The sequence below is a fragment of the Trichechus manatus genome, unplaced genomic scaffold (genome assembly GCF_000243295.1).
Source record: "Trichechus manatus latirostris isolate Lorelei unplaced genomic scaffold, TriManLat1.0 scaffold00169, whole genome shotgun sequence".
Classification (NCBI taxonomy): domain Eukaryota; kingdom Metazoa; phylum Chordata; class Mammalia; order Sirenia; family Trichechidae; genus Trichechus; species Trichechus manatus.
The window spans coordinates 5,793,847-5,817,471 of NW_004444105.1; the positions used below are offsets into that span (position 1 = coordinate 5,793,847).

Here is a 23,625-nt window from a genome sequence, read left to right on the forward strand (position 1 = left end):
GCAATTCTTTTCCTTCAAGGCTTTATATATGTCATCCCATTGCCTTCTTGCCTGCATGGTTTCTGCTGAGTAGTGTGAGCTTATTCTTATTGACTCTCCTTTGTACATGACTTTTCGTTTATCCCTAGCTGCTCTTAAAATTCTCTCTTTATCTTTGGTTTTGGCAAGTTTGATTATGTCTTGGTGACTTTCTTTTGGGATTTACCTTATGTGGGGTTTGATGAGCATCTTGGATCAATACCTTGTCATCTTTTATGATATTAGGGAAGTTTTCTGCCAAGAAATCTTCAACAATTCTCTCTGTATTTTCTGTTATCCCCCCCGCACCCCATTCTGGTACTCCAGTCACTCGTAGATTATTCCTCTTGATAGAATCCCACATAATTCTTAGGGTTTCTTCATTTGTTTAAAATTCTTTTATCTGATTTTTCCTCAAATAATTTGGTGTCAAGTGCTTTATCTTCAGTCTCACTAATTCTGACGTCCATTGCCTCAATTCTGCTCCTATGACTTTCTGTTGTCTGTCTTTTATTGTTAATCTTCTGGATTTCTGATTGCTGTCTCTATGAGATTCTTGCAGCCTGTTAAATGTTATTATGCTCTAATCTTACTTTCCTCTATTGTGTGTTCTGTGTTTCGCTTAATTTCCTTCCTAATCTCTTAAAGAGTTCTGTATATTAATCTTTTGTACTCTGCCCCCGGTAATTCCAATTCCAATTCTGGAAAATTTCTAGATTCATTTTGGGAGCTTGCTGAAGCCATCATGGACTGCCTCTTTATGTGATTTGATATTGACTGTTGTCTCGGAGCCATCAGTAAGTTATTATATTTATTTATGTTTGCTTAGTATGTCCTAGCTTTTTGTTTTGATATTCCCAAATAGGCTGCTCGTGGGAGCTAGTTTGATTATTCACACCTTTGAAGCTCTAATGCCCTGTCACCAGGTGGTTAGATCTGTTACTAGGTATGTGAGCACTGGAGTCTGCCCTCTCTTCCTGTATGGATTCAGCTCAGGTGCCCAGGTAGACAGCCACCGTGTGGTACAGGCTCTCACCTACAGTCCTAGACAGGCATGGATGATTGGCGTAGGCACAGGCATCTGAGTAAGGCAGGGGGCTGATGGCCACCCCCGAGTGTCCAGGAGGTAGGCGTGTCCCCGTTCCCTAGAGTGCGTTTAGTGGGTGGGTTTTGCAGCTGGACTATGAGCACCCAATGTTGTTTGCTGTAAGGACTAGGCGGCACCTCTTATTCTTGGGCCTCTATCACAGGTGGCTAGGTGTTGTGGGTAGAGCCACCAGTCCTCAGGCCCCTGACGTGGGCAGGTGAAGACCCTGCTTAATGGGCAGTGTCAAATGTCACAAAGCTGCCACTTCACAGCTGAAACAGTTGAAGTTAGACTTAAGGTACATACCCTGTTGCACTGCGGTAATGAGGGCTTATGCTGTTGAAATGGGCCCACATTAGTCTGTGCAGGCAGAAAGGCACATAAGATCCGTTATGCCTGTGTCTAGGCGAAGGAGCTGTGCCTACCCTGAGTTCCTGGCTTAGGGGAGCTGGCAGCTTATATTTTTCCTGTTTGTTAATTTGTTCACTCTCCAAGGCTAGGAGCATGCCTTAGGGCATGTAACAGATCCTACTTCTGGCCCAGGGGACTCGCCAATTCCTGAAGCCAGTCTGGGACCCAGTGCAGAGCAGGGAGTGGGGAGGTAAATGGGAGAGAGGTTTTTCCCTGGAGGGTTTTTTTTGATCTCCATGGTAGGCTGGACACAAATACTTATCTTTCAGTGATGGAAGGCTGCTTCTCACTGGTTCTGCATGGCTGAGTAGACTCTCAGCAGCTGGGTCTCTCCCTGTGCTGAATACGCCTCCCGAGCACTGTTGCTTGCCTGCCTCACCGCTTACCCCCGAGCTGATCAGGCCTGAAGGTTTTAGGCTTTTGCCAGGTCAGGTCTGGTACCTCCTCGCTGCTTCTGAACTGTCTCTCCCTCCCCCTGCCACTCAGTCTGGTTCTTCAACTTTGCCTTTGATATTCAGGGCTCCCAGATTGTCATATATAATCAAATCACTTGTTTTTTCGGGTCTGTGTTGTTGGAGGGGCCACTGGAAGTGTCTGACTACTCTGCCATCTTGGCCCCACCTCGCAAGTTTTTAAATATAACATTTTAATTTTATAATATTTTTCTAATAATTTTTAAAATATTTACCTCTTTAAGTTATATGGTACATCCATTAATATTGTTCCTACATTGAAATGAGAAAAAAAGATGCATCTACTTATCTGTCTACCAACTGATAGGATGCAATATGCTAGCCAAAAGTGGGCTTAGAGGTCTGAATACTAGACCATTGTAAGTGCAGTTACTGTTAGTAGAGGCATATTTAAATAATTATGTTCATTGTTCTAAAGTTAAAATTCAGCAGCTCTCAATGTTTTCAAAAATTAATTTTGGTTTGAAAATGAAATACCATGAGCCCACAATCAATCCAAGATGCTTTTCCAGAGATACTTTCTGCCTAATATTAAGCTAAAGACAGTACCAACTACAGAGTGTCGATCCAAGGCTTGTGTATCTATCATATTATATTGACGAGAAAAAACAAGTGATATACTCCATGTATTTCTTACAAATCACTGTCTTCTTTTAGATACTTGTATAGTATTCTCTTGATTTGTGAACTTATCAGCACTCTTATGGAACCTTTTAACTTCATCTTGTACCACCTTGAATTTTTGACTAAGTGTATATACTATAACTTATTTTTGATGTTGCCTTAGATTTGGTGAACAAGTCCAAAAACCAATGAACTAGTTGATCTTTGACTTTGCTGCATTATCTTCTAAGATTCTGGCCACTCCCAATTCCCCAAACTATGACCCAAGAAGATTCTCAGTGTGGCGGTGTATGAGCTTGCCATCCACTCCTAGGGTAGCCTTCCTTTCCCCATCCATACCCCTTCTCCGAGAAGCCCCTGCCTCCAAGAGGAATGTTCCCCATGTGCCATTTCTCTCCCTATGGTCCTAAGATGCCACAGAAATCAGAAGTGGCTTCTTCTCAAAGTATGGGTACTCATTTTATGGACCTTTATCTGATTGTCTTTGCCTTTCTAGACTGAAGAGTTCTGTTTTTTGTTGTTTTTATCTGACCATGTGTGGTAGCCCATTCATGCATTTGTCATTTTGTTTATTTTGGCCTTAAGATTTATCATCTTAATTTAAATGTCTAGGCTTTGATATAAATGCTGTTCCTTAACTTTTTATGACAGTACATTTTCCTATGTAACTCATGAAGACATCTGTAATTGCTTTAATGGTAAGTACTGTTAGTAAATATTTTCTTAGATTCTTCCTCTGATCAACCGATTAATGTAGAGTGATTCAAAATTCCCCATGAACTCACACGAAGTCATTAATTTTCAGTAATTGTGGACATTTTGTCTCACTGTACAGTGCTGTGTATTGATAGGCTGCTTTCGTTTCTGTTTTCATGACAATAACTGCTTTTCACAGCTTTCACATTTGCCTCCATTGGTAGATACAGAATGTGTGTGTGTTGGGGGGACGCTAAACCCATTGCTGCTGAGTCTATTCTGACTCATAGCGACCCTACAGGACAGAGGAGAACTGCCTCATAAAGTTTCCAAGGCTGTAATCTTTACAGAAGCAGACTGCCACATCTTGTCTTCCATGGAGTGGCTAGTGGGTTCGAACTGCCAACCTTTTGGTTTGCAGCTGAGAGCTTAACCACTGCACCACAAGGGCTCCTTGGGGGAAGGCTTGTTGTTGTTGTTGTATGCTATTGAGTTGATTCCAACTGAGCCCCCCTATAGGACAGAGCAGAACTGCCCCATAGGGTTTCCAAGGAGTGGCGGGTGGATTCTAGCTGCTGACCTTTTGGTTAGCAGCGTGAGCTCTTAACCAACTACTAAGCTAAAAAAAAAAAAAACCCAAACCCGTTGCCGTCAAGTTGAGCTAGGGGAAGCTAAATCAGAGAGGGATTAATCAACAGTCTCAAAGTCACAGTCGGTAACTGAACTGAGCTACAACATGGTTCTCATCAGCTGCTGTTCCATCAACTATATGCAAGTGTATGGTCACAAATAGAACCCAAAGAGTTAGGTGAACCCATTTTATATCTTGGAAAATTATTTTTAATTCTGTTCCATCCTCTGCCCCGATCTTTTCCCCTTGAAATGACAATAGAATATACTGATGACTAACTAAAATGAGAAAGGGGACTTGTATTCCCGTGATCATAACACAATAAAATGAAATTTGCGTATACATTTATATTTAATTATGCCGGTCCTATTAAAAGGACAGCCTTGTGTATTATACGCATACAAAAATTCCTGTCAAGTGCCTTTTCAAGTGGAATCTGACTTTCCCTCTAAGATGATGTTGAAAATATGTGTGGCCTTATTGGTCTACTTTGCCATATCACCTGACCTTTGTTAAGAATGTTTTGGGAAAGTTTTGTTAATCTGCAATTCAATGGATTGTTGTAGAATTTTGCTTCAAAAATACGTGTACTTTAACTCAAGATTTTACTTTACCATAGCTAGTCTGTAGGGTCGCTATGAGTTGGAATCGACTCAACAGCAACGGGTTTGGTTTTTTTTGGTTTATACATAGTCGCTATTATCTCTAGTCATTAAGTAGTTCAAATAGTTCAAGTAAACAATGTTGTTTAATTTATTAAAATAAAATTTTTAAGACTCTCAGACTTCACCAGACTGAAGCTATCTAAATAATTTGAGGTTAATTTGTTAATGAGAATAATAAAGCCAACACTGAGGTTAAGAACTCTGCTGCTAACCAAGAGGCTGGCAGTTCGAACCCACCAACCACCCTGTGGGATAAAAGACCTGGCATTCTTCTCCTGTAAAGATTTACAGTCTAGGAAACCCCATGGGGCAGTTCTGCTCCGTCCTATAGGGTTGCTATGAGTCGGAATCTACTTGACGGCACACAATAACAACAATACTAAGAACTACTAATACGTGTATTATTTAATCCTCAAAACAAATCTATGCAGTAGGTTATTTCCACCCCCGCAACCTCTACCTCCAGTTTACAGAATTAAAAACTGAAGCCCAAGGTCACCTAGCTAGTAGCCTGGGATTCAAACTCAAGTCTTCTGACTCCAGAGCCCACCCCCTAACCACTATATTCCATGATCAATAGTATTTTCTAAAATTTTCAATTTGGATTTTTTTTTTAAACTAGGTGATACACTTTTGGCCATTCAAGCACCTTCTGGTACACAGCTGGAGGTACCTATTCCAGAAATGGTATGTAGGGTACTTTTGTATGTAAGTGGGAAAAATGGATTTACTGTCTCAGGAGGGACAATTTTTTTTTTCCTTCTGAACATCAGCTAATTGTGTGTAAACACTTCCAAGTTCTTGCTTTCAAGTTATTAATCTGAAAGTGCTGATATCTGAATTTGGATTTCTTCAATATTTGGTAAAATTATAGGGGAAGTGACTGAATCATTTAACATTGGTTTTAAAGTTTTTAAAAAATTTTGAGCTAGAAGTTGTCAAGGAATGGGTGATGATATAGTTAATAAACTTGAAAAATCTGTTAAAATGACCATATTTTAACTGATATAAACATCCTGACTGAGGAGAGGAAAAAGTTTAATATCAACATACTAGATTACTTTAAATTGGATCTTTTAAAAAACATTTTCTGGCCTTTTCAGTCAAAAAGATTGATTGACCGTATGCTATATATAAGTTTCAAGATTTGTGTTTTCGGATTCAAATTTTCCAAAATAAACTGAAATTAAAACTATAGCAGACCAAAGACTACTATATTATCTTCTCCTTCTCCCTCAGCTATTCTAGAAGTTTGGATGTAGGCATTTATATTACTGGATTCTGAAGCCTCAGAGTATAAATTACTCTTTTGAAATGAAAAAATTTTATATTTATTTGTCTGTAGGGAAAAAATCAGCTGTATTTGTGCTTGCTGGATGGAAATAAAAAGAGTTTTAACTTGTGGTAAAATAGTTGTTGATTAAGTCAGCTTGTTGCAATAATCACACCCATGGTAGCCAACTCTAGAGGATGTAGTCTAGATGTAGGAGAATGCTTGAAGCATTGCTGAGCACTGGCATGTATAATTATACACAGTAAGAATGGATGGTTGCCAGAATTCTACAGTTGAGAATTTTTGATGATTTGCATTTGAGAAAAGCCTACTTTTTTAGAGGCAAATATTTTAGAGCTTTCAATATCCTTTTCTGTCCTCTTGTGTTTTAACTTGATGACTTCATTTTGTTGTGTGAGTTTTAGTTAGTCCCAAACAGCTTTGCATGTCTTATTTTTTAATATAATACCAAGTTTCAAGGTAGCAAGAAATGTTAATATTTATTCATTTGTTTATACCCAATAACTTCAAAGGGCCAAAATGGACAAAAGAAATACCAGATCAATCTAAAGAGTCATTCAGGACCTATCCATGTGCTGCTTATAAATAAAGAATCCAGTTCCTCTAAGCCTGTGGTTTTTCCTGTTCCCCCACCTGATGACCTCACACAACCTTCCTCTCAGCCCTCGACACCTGTGACTCCGCAGAGACCCAACACAGCAACTCAGAATCTGCCTGAGCAACATGTCTCTGAAAGAAGCCAGAATCTTCAGCAGATACCAGCTACAGACTTATCTTCAGGTGCGTTTAGAGCCTTTGTTTTAAAAATTAGAGAGGGAAGGGGAATATGAATACATTAAACAAGCTGGCAGTTGAGTTTCTGAATTTGTCAGTTGTGACATTATTATTTCCAGTATGTAATACAGGAAAGCAAAATAGTAAGCTTAATTTAATCAGCAAGTAGTTAATTTAGGGTTTCCTCTATGTCCAGCACTGGGATAGGTATTATGAGGAAAATTTAAAAACAGATCCTATCCTAAATTATATTACTACAGATTTGTTTCATAAGCAGAATATACGTATAGAAACAAATACACACAATTCACAGAAATATATAATCAGATACAATATAGTATGGTTAAGATTGTGTCTAGAATTATGACTGCAGAGGAAGGAAAAGATCTTTATGGGCCAAGGTTAGCTCTTTTCCTTGGGATCTATTTTCAGTAATGTTATTCTCCTTAAGAAAATAAGAAAAGAAACTCTTTCCTGAATAAAACCCAAAGAAACTACTGAGGTCAGAGTAGGTATTAGTGGAATAAATGAATGACAAAGTTAAGAGGCAGTCCATGTCTCCTTGAAGACTACTCGTTTGGCTTAAGCTGAATTTGTTCCTTTTACTGTTTAAATATGTCAGCTTTTACCTGAAGTTTACCTTGTTAGTTTTTTTTAATCCTCTTTAGTAAATTAGGATAAACTATTGAAATGTGTTCTATCTTTAAGAAAAAAATCAAACTGGTGTAGAACACAGTGACTTGTATTTCACGTTTCTCTGTATTCTTTAGTGTTACACTTTTTATTTGGGAAGCTCAGTTTTATAGAGTTGATAAATGCTCTCAATTTCAATTATTTAGGAAATCTTGCCTTCCTAAATTATTTCATCTATCAAATGATGGAAACCCTGGTGGCACAGTGGTTAAGAGTTCAGCTGCTAACCAAAAGGTCGGCAGTTCAAATTCACCAGGTGCTCCTTGGAAACCCTATGGAGCAGTTCTTCTCTGTCCTATAGGGTTGCTATGAGTTGGAATCAACCTGACAGCAATGCATTTTTTTTTTTAAATCAAATGATAAATAGCTAAACCACAGAACACAGGGCATTAAGAGTATAGGCCATGCCTCCTAAATTTATCACAATTTCCTTGGTACCCAGTCTTTTTCCTTATACGTGGTTAGGTATTTAGCAGCTCCTTAGTGATCCCAAATAAAGGGCACATGGAGGTATTCCCTCAATGATTGAATAGATCAGTCATGTCAATCTAGATGTAGTATTGCAGATAATTAAAAACTGTATAATATATAACCCGAATTTCTTGTTTTACCTTTGGGATGTGTCATTGGAAGGTGGCATGAGTTTAGTCCTTTGGAAGTAACAGTTAAAAGTGAAGCTCAAAAGATCTAATAGGACAAGAAATATTTTTCAGTTTCTCATTGCCCATACTCTTCCCTCTTTTACTTCCTCTATAAGTATTTCTATGCTATAGGACATGGAAATGCACAACAGAAGGCATAATCTTCAAAAAGCTTACACTCTAATCAGGATGAAAAAAGCTTTATGTTTGGCTTAGACACAATTAGTACGTTGACTTCCGCAAAGCATTAAAAAAATATTTGAGCAGTTAGCATCTGTATATTATTTTGTATTTGGAAATAGTAGGGAAGGTAATTTTGGGCCAGATTAGAGAGGGCCTTGAATATTAGAACTTTATCTGATAAGCCAGTGAGGATTTGTGACCACAGAAGTAGCACAATTAGAACTGGATACGTGTGAACACAGAAGTAACGTGATTAGGATAGTACATCGCCTGGGAAACAGAAGAGATTAGGGGCTATGGAGACTGAAGACTAGATGTTTGTAGTTATGCAATTATAAAAGTAACATTAAGGCTAAAGTAGGTTGAGGTTAAGAGGCAGTTATAAAGGTTAAGAATGAGGATGGAAATATTGTTTTTGGCCATGAAGATATTACTAATAAACTTCGAATGACTGGTTTATATAAGCAATGATCCAGATTAAAGATTCAGTAGCGTACTGCTGTAGAAGAAGGGGTACAATCGAAACTGGGGGCAGAATAGATAACTACTTGTTTCTTGTTGGCCTCATTCAAGGTCTTGAGAGGACCTAGAAGTATATTTCATTTATCTAAAAGATCATTTTTGGTGATTCTAGGTGATGAAATTTAAGACTCCTCAGAACCCCATTCTTTTGCGCCATAGTAGACGGTAAGGAGAGTAAGGATGAAAAACTTAATGTCAGTTGAATTTTTGAAAGATACTCTCCAACTGACTCCATTAACCAGGGATGGATTACCCAATAAGCAAGGTACACACGGGCTTACTTGTGCTTACTTAGTAATCTCCAGTGCACAACTTTACCTGTTTTCACCACATCAAAGATGCAGTGAAACCCGTGTGACTATTCACTACAGATTAGTAAGTAAACATACCTTGCTTACTAGTTTATCTGCTCCTGCCTTAACAATTATGCCATAAGAAGTTAGATTTCCACTTGGGTGGATAAAAATTAACTGCAATGACCATTTAAAAAGATTACTTCAACCTGGCCTTTTATATCATTTAACTTAGTTTTCAGTAGGTTTTAATCTCCACGTAGGCTTGCAGATGCCCAGTCCTGGATTTCACTGGCACTAGTATATATTGGAGCCCTGGTGGTGCAGTGGTTAAGAGCTTGGATACTAACCAAAAGATCAGCAGTTTGAATCCACCAGATGCTTCTTGGAAACCCTGTGGGGCAGTTCTACTCTGTCCTATAGGGCTGCTATGTCTCCAAATCAACTTGATGGCAACGGGTCTGGTTTGGGTTTAGGATAGATTGGCTAGAGTACAACAATTGTCTAGTCCAGTTGTTTTCTACTATCTAAGACAGTACTCACAGCAGAGCTATACAGCTCCACCACCACCACCCTAATCTAGCCTTCCACATTCAGGGTTTGTAACAGATGTAACACAGCGTCCACTAACTCAAATAAAGACTCCCCAGCTTCCTTTGAATAGGAATTGTGTTCTCCAACCAAACTCTTTTGACATAGCTAAAATGGATGAGCCTAGATATACGATCCATCACGTTTTCTTTATTTTTACTAATTTTGTTTCACCCCAGAGGTAATATAGCCAACTCCTGAGTTTCCACAATAAGGGCATGAAAAAATAATAATAAGGGCATGATTGAAATTCATGCAGAGTCTTCTGTACGAATTTTAGTAACTGTAGTGGCTTCCTTGTCACTAGACCTGTCAGAACCATTTAATTTTGTTAAGGACTAGTTAAATTTCATCTTTGATCTCCTGCTCACCCCTCTAGTGAAATAGTAATGAGCACAAAATGATCCAAATCTCAGGTGGCTAATAATGAATAGGGAGAAGAAAAGGTACCAGACAAGCAAAAAATGTATACCCAGTGTTAGAGAAATTCAGTTGTTATCACAATTTGGGGAAGACAGTGCTCTGCATGAACAAAAGAAGTGCTGTTCTTTGAAGTCCAATTGTCTCATCAGTAAAAGATTCATGCTTTAGGTGGACTCCAGGGCTTCCTGTTGCAGGGTACAATGTTGTGCCCTCTCTCCCCTCTTACCTCTACCTAAATACTGTTAAATATTTAGTATCTAGCATTCATCTTCAAAAAGAACATTTCAAGTACTATCCTAAGTACAACACTATCAGTGATAGGTTAATATCTGTTCGCCTAAAAGACCATTTAATATGACTACTATTCAGATTTATGCACCAACCGTTAAAGCGAAAGATGAATAAATTGAAGATTTTTAACCAACTTCTCCAATCTGAAATTGATCAGACAGGCAGTCAAGATGCACTGATAATTACTGGTGACTGGAATGCAAGTTAGAAACAATGAAGAAGGATTGGTAGTTGGAAAATATGGCCTTGGTGGTGGAAACGACGCCGGAGATCGCATGATAGAATTTTGCAAGACCAGCGACTTCATTGCAAATACCTTTTTAAACAACATACACGTGGAGCTCGCTGATGGAATACACAGGAATCAAATGGACTTTATCTATGGAAAGATATGATAGAAAAGCTCAATATCAGTTAGAACAAGGCTAAGGGCTGACTGTGGAATAAACCATCAATTGCTCATATGCAAGTTCAAGCTGAAGCTAAAAGAAAATCAAAACATATCCATGAGAGCCAAAGTATGGCTTTGAGTATATTCCACCTGAATTTAGAGACCATCTCAAGAATAGATTTGATGCATAGAAAACTAATGACCAAAGGAAGATCAGATGAGTTGTGGAATGACATCAAGGACATCATACATGAAGAAAACAAAATGTCATTAAAAAGACGGGAAAGAGAGAAGACCAAAATGGATGTCAGAAGAGACTCTGAAACTTTAACGTAGAATAGCTAAAGTGAAAGGAAGAAATGATGGAAGTAAAAGAGCCGAACAGAAGATTTCAGAGGGCGGCTGGAGAAGACAAAGTATTATAAAAAAATATGCAAAGACCTGGAGTTAGAAAAATAAAAGGGATGTAAACACTGGGCATTTCTCAAGTTGAAAGAACAGAAGAAAAAAATTCAAGCCTTGAGCTGCAGTATTGAACGATTCTATGGGCAAAATATTGAACAATGCAGGAAGTATCAAAAAAAGATAGTATACAATCACTGTGCCAAAAAGAATTGGTAGACGTTCAGCTATTTCAGGAGGTAGCATATGATCAAGAACCAATGGTACTGAAGGAAGAAGTCCAAGCTGCACTGAAGGCATCTGTGAAAAGGCTCCAGGTATTTGCAGAATACCAACTGAGGTGTTTTAACAAACAGATGCAATGCTGGAAGCATTCACTTGTCTATGCCAAGAAATTTGGAAAACAGCTACCTGGCCAACCGATTGGAAGAGATCCATATTTGTGCCCATTCCAAAGAAAGGAGATCCAACAGAATGTGGAAATTATCGAACAATATCATTTAGCATCACATGCAAGTAAAATTTTGCTGAAGATCATTCAAAAGCAGATGCAGCAGTACATGGACAGGGAACTGTGAGAAATTCAAGCCAGATTAAGAAGAGGATGTGGGAACGGGGGATATCACTGCTTATGTCAGACGGATCTTGGCTGAAAGCAGAGAATACCAAAGATATTTACCTGTGTTTTATTGGCTATGCAAAGGGATTTGTCTGGGTGGATCATAACAAATTATGTATAACATTGCAAAGAATGGGAATTACAGAACACTTAATTGTGCTCACGCAGAACCTGTGTATAGACTAAGAGGCAGTCGTTCAGACAGAACAAGGGGATGTTGCATGGTTTAAAATTGGAAAGGTATGCGTCAAGGTTGTATCCTTTCACCACACTTATTCAGTATGTATGCTGAGCAAATAATCCGAGAAGCTGGACTATGAAGAAAAATGCAGCATCGGGATTGGAGGAAGACTCATTAACCTGCAATATGCAGATGGCACAGCGTTACTTGCGGAAAATGAAGAGGACTTGAAGTACTTATTGATGAAGATCAAGGACCACAGCCTTCAGTATGGATTACACCTCAGCATAAAGAAAACAAAATTCCTCACAACTGGACCAGTAAGAAACATCATGATAAACAGAGAAATGACTGAAGTTGTCAAGAATTTCATTTTACTTGTATCCATAATCAAAGCCCATGGAAGCAGCAGTCAGGAAATGAAACAGTTCATTACACTGGGCAAATCTGATGCAAAAGACTTCTTTAAAGTCTTAAAAAGTGAAGATATCACTTTGAGGACTAAGGTGCGCCTGATCCAAGCCATGTTATTTTGACCTACCTCATGCATGTGAAAGCTGGACAATGAGTAAGGAAGACTGTAATTGCTGCCTTTAAGTTATGGTGTTGGTGAAGAATATTGAATATACCAAGGATTGCCAGAACGAACAAATCTGTCTTAGAGGAAGTACAGCCAGAATGCTCCTTAGAAACGAGGGTGGTGTGACTTCATCTCATGTACTTGGGGCATGTTATCAGGAGGGACCAGGCCCTGAAGAAGGACATCATGCTTGGTAAAGTAGAGGGTCAGCGAAAAACAGGAAGACCCTCAATGAGATGGACTGACACAGTGGCTGCAGCAGTGGCTGACGCATAACAATTGTGAGAATGGCGCAAGACTGGGCAGTGTTTTGTTCTGTTGTACACAGGGTCTCTGCGTCGGAACCAACTCGACAGCACCTAACAAGATTTGTCTTGGCCCAATAAGCAGATGCCTTGACAGAGGGCTTGGTTGTTCAAAGCATTACCTTGGGCATGCCTCTCACACTGTTGGATACCATCAGATTTGGTAGTGTCTTACCCTAGTGCTTATCTCATGGCACTATAAGAAAGGTGCAGAAGAGCAAATGGTGCCCTATTTCAAAGTTCCTTCAGAGAAATGGTGATTATGGGAGAAAAAGTCCTCAACATGAACTTTCCTCCCTAATTAACCCAAAGGGGAAATCTAAATCCTTGAAGAACCTTGGGTTTATGTTCCTTTCCTTCTTCAGCAATACTTGTATTCAGACATAGTAGTACCGTCTGTTGTCCCTGTGGTTGATGGAGTTTTTGTATACTTTGCTTCTTTCTTAAATATATACAGGTATCTTGAAAACACAGACTTCTGAACTTCTGTAATTGGCAAACTGGGGAGCCTGACCCATAGCTGAATGATACCTTGAAAATTTACAAACAAGAACTAAGAACAAGAAATTGGTGATGTGTATTGTTGCAACCCAACATTATCAGGCGTTGTAAATAACCTAGATCAATGAGGTGCAGGATAGCAATGTCCTGTATTCATTTCAAGCAAAGAAAGAATCAACTGAATAAACTTGGATACCCTTTAGTGAAAATGTCCTGAACTGTTGCCTCAGTTTTCAAATTAGTGTATTTAAGATGTTTTTTCTTTTCTGTGACATCTATGGAAAAGTTATTTATTTCATAATCTAACGTATTGGGAAGAGGATCCCAATTAAAAAAATGAGCACCACAGCTTTATAGTAATGCCTTTATTCTATCTTGAAGAGGTTGATCTACACAATGGAGGGTCAGTAAAGTATCACTGAATGTGGCTTATTACCAATGCTGTCTAGAACCACTGAGCCCATAGTACTGTATCTGAGTTCTCCTGATTCCCATCAGTAACCTTAGCTCCTGAACACCCTAAATATTGATATTTGGACTAAGTTGCTCTTGTTATCAATTGAATAGTACTTTTATTACTGAATAACTGACCAACTGAATAGTACTTTATTACTGAATAATTGACTCGCTGTTAGGTATAAACTTGGAGAACTCATGATTTCCTCCAGCTTAGTTATAAGACTAGAAAATTCATGATAATACTTTGTTGTTTAATTTTTTTATTATATCAATTTGGAACATTCTATGAAAAAAAAATTATCCAGTATAAAAAATATTTTCTTTCCACAAAGTTCTGGTACTTTAACTTTGCACTGTCAACAAGCTGCTGATTTGACTGCCTGTGTTTAAATATAACTGTCTCTATAAACAGAAAAGTAACAAAACTTTATTATATTTCTGTTTCCAGCAGGATCTGTTAGTGGAGATATCATTGATGAATTAATGTCTTCTGAGGGTAAGTAGTTTAAAAGGTTCCTTATATATATTGTTTAAAAGGTACTGTATAAGTATGTATTATTATACTTCTCTAGAATTTATAAAAGTGATACATGATTTAAAAAATGAGGAACCTATATTTTCTAACTGCTTAATTTACTATGATGAGTCAGGAAAAATTTCCCTTAGTATTACTTGATAGTAAATCATAGTCATTCTTTAGAATTTTTCTTTGCCTCTCCATTTTGAGGGAAGGCAATCCATAAGGGGATACTTGTTGGCCTTCATTGCATAAAACCCAAACTGTTGGCACACTAATCCTTTTCACTCCTAAAGAACCTGGCTCAAGAAGAAAATAACATGCTTACATTAACAGATTTGAAAACTCATTTTTATCATTATAGGAACAACACGTAGAAGTTGAACAGTGAAATGCCCAAACTTGAGAAAGTTGGAATGAGAATTTCAAAATGTCTTCCTGAGCTTCAAATATTTTTTCTAACTGTGGGGCAATGTGAAAGTACTTGAATGGTTTAAAGTATAAAGTACTATCCAAACAGAAAGCCTTGTGATTTAATTTTATTTTTGTTCAGTTAGCTACAAAGGTGCTCTGAAAATAAAATACCTTTATGTAGTCTGGATTGAAGGATTCTGCAGTTAAGTACAATGCTATTCTATAACCCCAAAGCAGGAACAATCCTAGCAGTCTAAGAACAAGTTCTGAGCAGCGAACCAGTCAACACAAACACTGCCTTACCCCTCTGCCTTTCCTTCATGTTACCTGCCTGACTCGTCTTGCAATTGGAATTTATAGTCCATGGTTTAGTCTAAAGGTGGCCACTAACAAGCCACTACCCATAGTCTTAATTACTTCTAGTGAGCCTAGTTCTTCTCTAAGCACTCATGTAAGAGTATGGAAAAACTGTTGTGTCTAGAGGAGGCCCCACCCCAGCTGAAGTCTGAGCCAGATTAAGGCTCCTCTCACACAAAACGCTGGTTACCTTGACTGATAGGTTCTTTTAAAAATGATGATGAGGAACAAATACCAGTTTTCCAGTGTCCATGAACATTACAAAGTATAGCCTATTTTAAAATTTAGTCATCAGGAATTCCAAAGTTTTCATTTTTTTCTGAAATCATGGGTCACGTCATGTTCCAGATTAGGACAGTGAAGAATACCCAGCCAGACTCAGACCAAAGCAGGATATAGAGAAAACCAACCATGGTAGAAAAGAAAGAAGCCCTTTTCTGCTGCTCACTTTCACCAGCAGTAACCTGTCCGGGATATGCCTTTTCTTCAGTAGCTCCACAAGATATTATCACTAAAGTTGCTATCTGCCCTTTCTGTTGATCTCTCAGAGGCAGGAAAGCAAGCTGCTTGGGATACAGCCAGCTGTGTGCTGGTAAATTTTTAACAACTGGCTCTCTGGGGGAGAAATCCCTGATTTGTAGTAGTTTGCCTATTTCTGTGGCATAAATACTCCCACCTCGGCCAATTTCAAGCTACTTACGCGAAGCCACTGAACTATTCCTAACATATAGCCATGTCATCATCTCATCTGAAATTTAGAAAATCTGTTAGCTACAATATGACAATTAATTAAAAAATTTCCATTTCACCTTTCTATAAACTCCTGGATTTAGAGTTCTGATTCCTAATAAATATAGTAGAGACCTAGGAAGTGATACCTGTAAAGTTAGCAAATAGTACAATAACCACTTAGGAATTTATTAAACATTTATGTAGAAGCAGAGAATATCAGATTTACTATTAACTTAGGTCTGTTTCATACTTGTTTTCAAAGTAGCAGCTTATTGAGCAGATCAAATACTTTGACCAGTGTACCTGAATTATATATTTTAGTGACAAGTTCAGACAATAAAAATTTTAATCCCTATCTCTTAAGCTAATACCTGTACAGACCTGCTGCTGTCGATTCCAACTCATAGCGACCCTATAGGACAAAGATGAACCGCAGTATAGGGTTTCCAAGGAGTGCCTGGTGGATTTGAACTGCTGACTTCTTGGTTAGCAGCCGTAGCTCTTAACCACTGTGCCACCAGTGTTTCTGCTAATACCTATAATCAATGTAAATTATCTTTACACGAAACCACAAGTCAGTAATTTGATCATTACTTTCACTATTATATGGAGCCCTGGTGGTGCAGTGGTTAAGAGCTTGGCTGCTAACCAAAAAGGTTGGCAGTTTGCATCCACCAGCGGCTCCATGGAAACCCTATGGGGCAGTTCAACTGTCCTATAGGGTCGCTATAATTTGGAATCGACTCAACTGCAATGGGTTTGTTTTTTTCTATTATATAGTTCTAAAAATTCATATACATCATAGGAAACAATTTGGATTGGTAGTATTTCAGATATTTTATGTTGAACATTATCTATATGTTGAAACCATCTTTAACATTTTATTTTTCTTTGCTTGCAGTGTTCCCTCTCTTACGGCTTTCTCCTACTCTGGCAGATGACTACAACTTTAATTTAGATGATAATGAAGGAGTCTGTGATCTGTTTGATGTCCAGATACTAAATTATTAGATTCCACGGAAACTTGGGACTGTTATCTACCTCTAACTTTGTAACATTTTAGACTTCTCAATAACATAAGTATTTAAAATAATGAATGTAACACCTTTTTAGTTCACTGATTGTGAAGTCTTCTTCCCTAATACTTTCTTTTTTACTTGATAAGACTTCAACCATAAATACAAAGGGCTTATTGCTTCAGGGGAAAAGAGTGATTTAATGCCACCTGCTACCCCCTGATAATTTCTGGGATTTCAACTTACTTTTCCCCCCAATTCTGAATCCTTCTCTTTTTCCCTCTTATGAGAGGGAAGTTAAAAGTCGACTTCAGGTCATCAAAAACGAAACTACTGGCCAAGGGCTCATCACTTGTGTGTCATATTTTTACAGCCACAAAACCGTACTACTTTGTGTTCTTCCAATCCAGCCCGACACTCACTGCCACTTTTAAAGTGAAAGATGTAAACTAGGACATGTTAACTGTTTCAGTGAACAGGTTTTGTGAAGTGCCTTTTGTTTTAGCACTTTATCACATTTTGTTGACTTCTGACATTCCACTTTCCTGGATTATAGGAAAGATCTGTTTATGTAGTTTGTTTTAAAATGTGCCAATGCCTGTACATTAACAAGATTTTTAAAAATAAAGTTGTTGTATAAAACATTAAATTTATTGGTCTTTTTTGGGGGGGAATTTGATGTATCACCACTGTATTACAACTGAGCCATTAATCTTGTAGCCTCATCAACATTAACTGGTTCATTCTCATGATGCTGCTGAGGAATCTGAAGAGAGAAAAATACTACATTTAAAAATTCAGATTAACAACAGTGAACAAAAATTACTTGTATATAATCTATTATCTAATTTCTTCAGTGGTTAAGAGCTTGGCTGCGAATCAAAAGATCAGCAGTTCGACTCCACCAGCTGCTCCTTGGAAACCCTATGGGGCAGTTCTACTTTGTCCCATAGGGTCACTATGAATCGGAATCAACTTGACGGCAACGGGTTTGGTTTTTGGGTTTTTTGAGCAAAGTAATAAAAATTAGATTCAACTGAAAGGCTTTGAAAAGTGGGAGTTTTAATTTATTAGCCTTCAATTTGTATTTGAGCCATAACAAAAGCAAATGATTTCTACTTACCAGTTGTTTTTGCAGAGGTTCGAGGGAAAGGCCTTTTGAGAAGTGTGCAAGTTCCTTTTGTATATCTACAAAAGCTTTATTTACTCTGTTAACTTTTTCCTCATTCACAATGTTTATCTTTTTAAAAAGAAAAAAAAATCATTAAGATCTCATTAATATAAAACACAGTCAACCTTACTAAACCTAAAAATCTAAAAACTATCAATCCTACCAATTTGTGGGAATAATCCACACTAAAATTCTTGTAATCTTATTGGGAAATCTTAGACAAAAGGTTTTGTTTTGTTTTTTAAAATAAGAATTATACATAGACTTCTGGTGGTGGTGGTGTGAGTTGACTGGCTCATGGCAACCCCATATGTGCAAAGTAGAACTCCATAGGGTTTTTAAGGCTGTGACCTTTTGGAAGCAGATCACCAGGCCTGTCTTCCAAGGAGCCTCTGGACGGGTTCAAACTACCAACCTTTTCGGCTAGTAGCCAAGTGCTTAACCATTCATGCCACCCAGGGTCTGGCTTTTCTGGTATAACAACAAAAACCCAAACCCACTGCCACTGAGTCAATTCCAACTCATAGTGAGCCTACAGGACAGAGTACAACTGCCCCATAGGGTTTCCAAGGCTGTAATCTTTATACAGGCAGACTGCCACATCTTTCTCCTGTGGAGCAGCTGGCGGGTCCGGGGGAGAGCAGCTGGAGGGTTTGAACCGCCAACCTTTTGGTTAGCAGCTGAGTGCTTAACCATTGCACCACCAAGGCTCCTTTTTTTGGTATAAAACTAAAACCAACCACCACCAAACCTGTCGTTGTCGAGTCAATTCCAACTGATAGAGACCCTACAGGACAGAATTGTCCCACAGGGTTTCCAAGGAGCGGCTGATCTATCTGAACTGCCGACCTTTTGGTTAGCAGCTAAGCTGTTAACCACTGCACCACCAGGGTGACTACAATCTTTCTAGGCACTGGTGCTATGATCTCATCCTGGATCAAATTATTTTAGTGCTTTTCTAACATTACATCTCTGAATCCTTCCTTGACCTTGCCTCATGGAGACCTAGCAGCGCCCTGAGGACAGCTTCCCTAGCAGCCCTCTTCTAGTCTAAGAGGTGGCAGGTAGGTGTTCTCCTTCACAGCTGCTACTAAACCATTTCTCCTTCAAAACCCTCAGCTCCTTTCCATCAGAATATGGAATGATACTCCATCTTCACTGCTGTCACCTACCAATGCCACCATTACTTCTTCACGAAAGATTTTATGCCTTGGCTCACTGACAACTGCATCCTCATGCCTATCATCACTGCTTAGTGGCTTCAACAAAAATCTAATCCTACGGCCTCTTAGTTTCTTGAGGTCCTCATCTCCAAGAATCTTTTCCCGTAACCAACCTCAGCCATCTACTCCCATGGAATCACCCTGGGCGGTGTCATTACTGTAACTGTAGCACCTCCTGTCCTTCTGCTTCACTGAGTTTATTAGCAATACTTCAACCTCAGTGAAACCCTTTCCCACCAATTTCACTATTTTTCACATCTTCATATCCTCACTTTTTGCCTCAGCCAGCACAGGTTCTTTGACCACTGAATCAATCATTTTTTTATACTCTTTTAACATTACTTCCCTTCTCTTCCCTGGATCAAACACCTAGTTAAATCTTACTATCAGCCTTTTCTGTGTCTGGAATTAAAGCTATAGAAAAGGATGACTGACTGACTGACTGGTTTCATTTCGAATTAATAACCACTGTCTTAAATGTACTGCTATAACAATACCAATAAGTGGATGGATTTAACAAACAAATTTCTCAGTTTAGGAGGCTAGAAGTCTGAATTCAGGGTGCTGGCCCTAGGAGGAGGCTTTCTCTGTGAGCTCTGAAGGAAGGTCCTTGTATCTTCGGAGCTGCTGCTCCTGGGTGATCTTAATGTGATTTGGCAGCTTTCTTCCCCAATCTCTGCTTCTCTTGCTTGCTAGTTTAATCTCTTTTATATCTCAAAAGAGACTGTCTCAAAACCCACCCTACACTAATCCTGTCTCATTATCCTAACAGGACAACCCATTCCCAAATGGGATTATAATCACTAGTATAGAAGTTAGGATTTACAACACATTGTGGGGGAACACAATTCAATCCATATCAACCACAAACTTCAATTTACTGTTTATATAGTGCCTGGCAATCTTATGACCAACCCCTAGTAAGTTAGCCCACTTTCAGAGATAATTATTTAATACTTCCTCAAATCTCCAACCATGCCTCCTACCCATGTAGCTCCCTCTCTTAGATCCTTCCCACCAGCATACACAAAGGTTCTAGTACCGCCCATCCAGAAGAAATAATCTTGTTCCAATACACCAAACTTTTCCTTGCTTGAGGCCTTTGCACTTGCTACTCTCTCTGCTTAGAACATGCCCCTCCCAACTCTTCCCAGCTGGCTGCATTATAAGCTCCTTATCATTCCGGTCATGGCTCAAATGTCAACCCTGAAGACAATTTTAATAAACTGGCTGCTTGAATTGGCTGCTCAAAAACAATTTTATTAAAATTGTCATTCCCAACCCCCCATCCCATCACACAACTTTATTTCCTTCACAGCATTTATAATCATAAAATCGCTCCATTAAAAAAACTTAGCTAGCTTATGACAGGTCAAAGTTAAAATGTATTTCTATGGATTATTATGAAAATTACTGAGTTGTGGAGAGCTGACTCCACCTACTAAACTTCAAAATACTGTCTTAAAGAATTCTGTAATCCCTTTAATCTTGACAAGAGATTTCCTAAATATTTTGGAGAGTAAACAAGATAAAGAAGCCCCTTTCTTTCTAAAGGAGCCCTGGTGGTACAGTGATTAAGCGCTCTGCTGCTAACCGAAAGGTTGGCAGTTTGAACTTGCCAGCTGCTCCATGAAGAAAGATGTGGCGGTCTGTGTCCATAAAGATTACAGCCTTGGAAACATATGGGGCAGCTCTACTCTGTCTGACAGGGTCACTATGAGTCAGAATCAATTCCACGGTAGTGGATGTTTGGGTTTTCTTTTCAAATTTTCCATTTTAACAAGCAAAGTATTTTATCTTCATTTTACATGTTTTCAAGTTTCAGATATCATCAAAGAGATAAGAATCACTGAGGAAACTACCAGCAATTGTTGACTGATGTCCCGTATCTTGACTCTGTTAATAGATACTTAAATATACTTGAGTGAAAAGAACCGTTTCTCATACCATGGCTTTTTTCTGATTTCCAAATCCTAATAAAGCTGTTAAATTTGTAACCTGCAGTTAAAATACTTTTTCTTTTCAAACATTTAGATTCAAGAAAGGGAGGTTCTTCTTCATCTTTTTTAAAAAAAAAGTTTAAAATCACTTTGCCTTTGTGCGAAAGGCTAAGAACTTTGGACTTAAATAAAAGCATTCTGGAGGTCTTCCACCAACATGGCACTTAGGCAGAAACACCACGCCGTCCCTCCACAGCAAAAATCCGAAAAACTAAGCCAAACAGAGAAAACAGCAATCCTGAAACCTTAAACATCAAATGAAGAGATAAAGAACTCAGCCAAGCACCAAATGGAATAAGAAACTGACAGACAACAGAGAGCAAGGAGACATACACGCAGAGGTCCCCATCAGCTAACGCAGCTCGGATCTGCCATCCTGGACTCCTATCGGTGAAAAGGGGGTACAAGAAAGCACCTTCATGGAGCTTCCAGCAAGAGACAGAACAACTGGTAAACAGCGACATACGCTTTCCCACCCCCCCCCAACATTCTTTACCCCAACTCAGCCTCCTCTGCTTCCCATGGCCACAGTCTCTTGGCCGGGAAGCACTGGCTGCTTGGATTCCACCCGCCTCCACTGGCCAACTCCCCGAGTGCCATTTGTGGCTGCTGGTATTGCTTTTTTCTGCTTCTTTTGATTTCTTCTTTATCTCTCACCACCATCCCTTCCTTCCACTCAAATACCTGGCTCCGTGCGCCATCTTTGTTTCTTACTGAGGGGCTGTGAAGCTCCGCTTGTGTGTGGATCTGCTTCCTGGTCCATGCTGCCATGCTGGTGGGATCCCGGGGATTTTTGTTTGTTTGTTTGTTTTGAATTATTTCTTTGTTTTCTTTTTCTTTTCTTGAGTTGGGAGCCTGTTCTGGCTGGGCAGTGCTGCGTGGCTTGAGACCTACCCCATCAGCTTGCGCAGGCGCGCAGAAGGATCCCTGAGCGCATTTCTTTTCTCGTGTTTCTTTTTTTTCATCGTTTTTTTTGGGGGGTTTCCTTGTTCTATTTTTTTAATTTGTTTTCTTTTCTCTCTTTTTCCCTTTTGGTATTTCTTCATTACTAGGTTTCTCGTCTCTCTACACCTTCCTTCTCTTCCTGTCCCCTGAATACCTGGCACTGCGTGACACCTCTACGCCTTCTAGCCAGGCTGTACCTCAACACCTGGGAACAACTTCCTCAGACCTCACAGCCACCAACGGTGGGATCCCTGGGAGGTTTTTTTTTCTTTTTCTAATTTTTATTCATTTTTTTTCTTCCCTTTTCTGTTTTTCTCCATTTCATAGTCTCTCATCTCTCTACTCCAACCACAAGCTCCTCTAGTACTCTTTTTGTTTGTTTGTATGTTTTTGGCTCCTATTCTTCTCTCCTCTGTCCCATAGCCATCTTAGCTCCACACATCACAAACTCCCCCCTCCATCCTGCCTACCTGCACTGTGCGCTTAACATCACACCACCAAGCAGCACAGGCACAGCCTACCGGAACCTGCCCTGCACGGATAACTGACCCACCCTGGTGGCCGCAGTAAGTGCCACAAACAACCCATCCCAGGAACTCCTCTTCAGCAAGACCTACCCTGCTGTACAATATCTGAGCAACTAACCCTACTAATTGGAGAAGAAGGTGAAAAGTATCATGCCCACAGACGAACAAACAGCAAAGAACACAAAGCCTACTTGCTCAGACACAGTCAAATTAAAAAAAAAAAAAACCAGGACGAAACAAATCTAAAACCAATAAACGAGCAAAATAATTACTGACTGCCCCAAAGACAGCAAACAATATCAAAACATTTACAAAAAACAGGACAGGATGGTTCCAGTAGGCGTCCAAAATAAAACACAAGATGACTTTCCAGTAGAACAAAAGGCACTAAAACTACCTGATAGGGAATTCAAATCCCTAATACTTAGAATTATCCAAGGGTTGAAACAAAAAGCAGACAAAAATGAGGAAAAAATAGACAAATTCATGGAAAAGACAGACAAAAAAATGGAAGAATTTAGGAAAATAATGGAGGAACAAAATACCAAAATTAATTCACAACTAGAAATCATACAGAAACAACAATTAGAAATCCAAAAGCTAAACAAGATTTCAGAAATGGACAGTATCATAGAAGGGCTGAGGAGAGATTTGAAACGGTGGAAGACAGGATCAGCAGAATTGAAGACACCTGGATACAACTCTGTTTAAGGAAAACTCAGAAAAAAGAACAAAGAAAAACGAAGAGACCCTCAGAATTACATGGGATACAATCAAAAGTAAAAATGTGTGAGTGATCAGAGTTCCAGAACAGGGAGAAAACAGAAAACACAGAGAGGGTCACTGCAGAACTGCTGACAGAAAACTTCCCCAATATCATGAAAGATGAAAAGCTGGCCATCCAAGAAGCTCAACAAACCCATATAGGACAGACCCCAAAAGAAAATCACCAAGGCATATCATAATCACACTTGC

General features: G+C 39.0%; 2 protein-coding genes across 3 annotated transcripts in view; one reads left to right on the forward strand and one right to left on the reverse strand.

Moving 5' to 3' along the window:
* E2F5 (E2F transcription factor 5) overlaps window positions 1-16,799 on the forward strand; it is a 39,140-nt gene extending 22,341 nt beyond the window's left edge. Inside the window, exons 5-9 of the mRNA XM_004386588.2 lie at window positions 3,268-3,311; window positions 5,228-5,292; window positions 6,412-6,679; window positions 14,197-14,244; window positions 16,670-16,799. Coding sequence (XP_004386645.2) covers window positions 3,268-3,311; window positions 5,228-5,292; window positions 6,412-6,679; window positions 14,197-14,244; window positions 16,670-16,779 — 535 coding nt within the window. The 3' untranslated portion in view covers window positions 16,780-16,799. The remainder of the gene's footprint in view (window positions 1-3,267; window positions 3,312-5,227; window positions 5,293-6,411; window positions 6,680-14,196; window positions 14,245-16,669) is intronic.
* The window catches only part of RBIS (ribosomal biogenesis factor), a 16,230-nt gene continuing 9,252 nt past the window's right edge, over window positions 16,648-23,625 (reverse strand). For both annotated transcript variants that reach the window (XM_004386589.3, XM_023740970.1), the window contains exons 3-4: window positions 17,908-18,024; window positions 16,648-17,550 (exon numbers count right to left, since the gene is read on the reverse strand). In XM_004386589.3, the coding sequence (XP_004386646.1) occupies window positions 17,479-17,550; window positions 17,908-18,024 (189 nt within the window). In that variant the 3' untranslated portion in view covers window positions 16,648-17,478. The remainder of the gene's footprint in view (window positions 17,551-17,907; window positions 18,025-23,625) is intronic.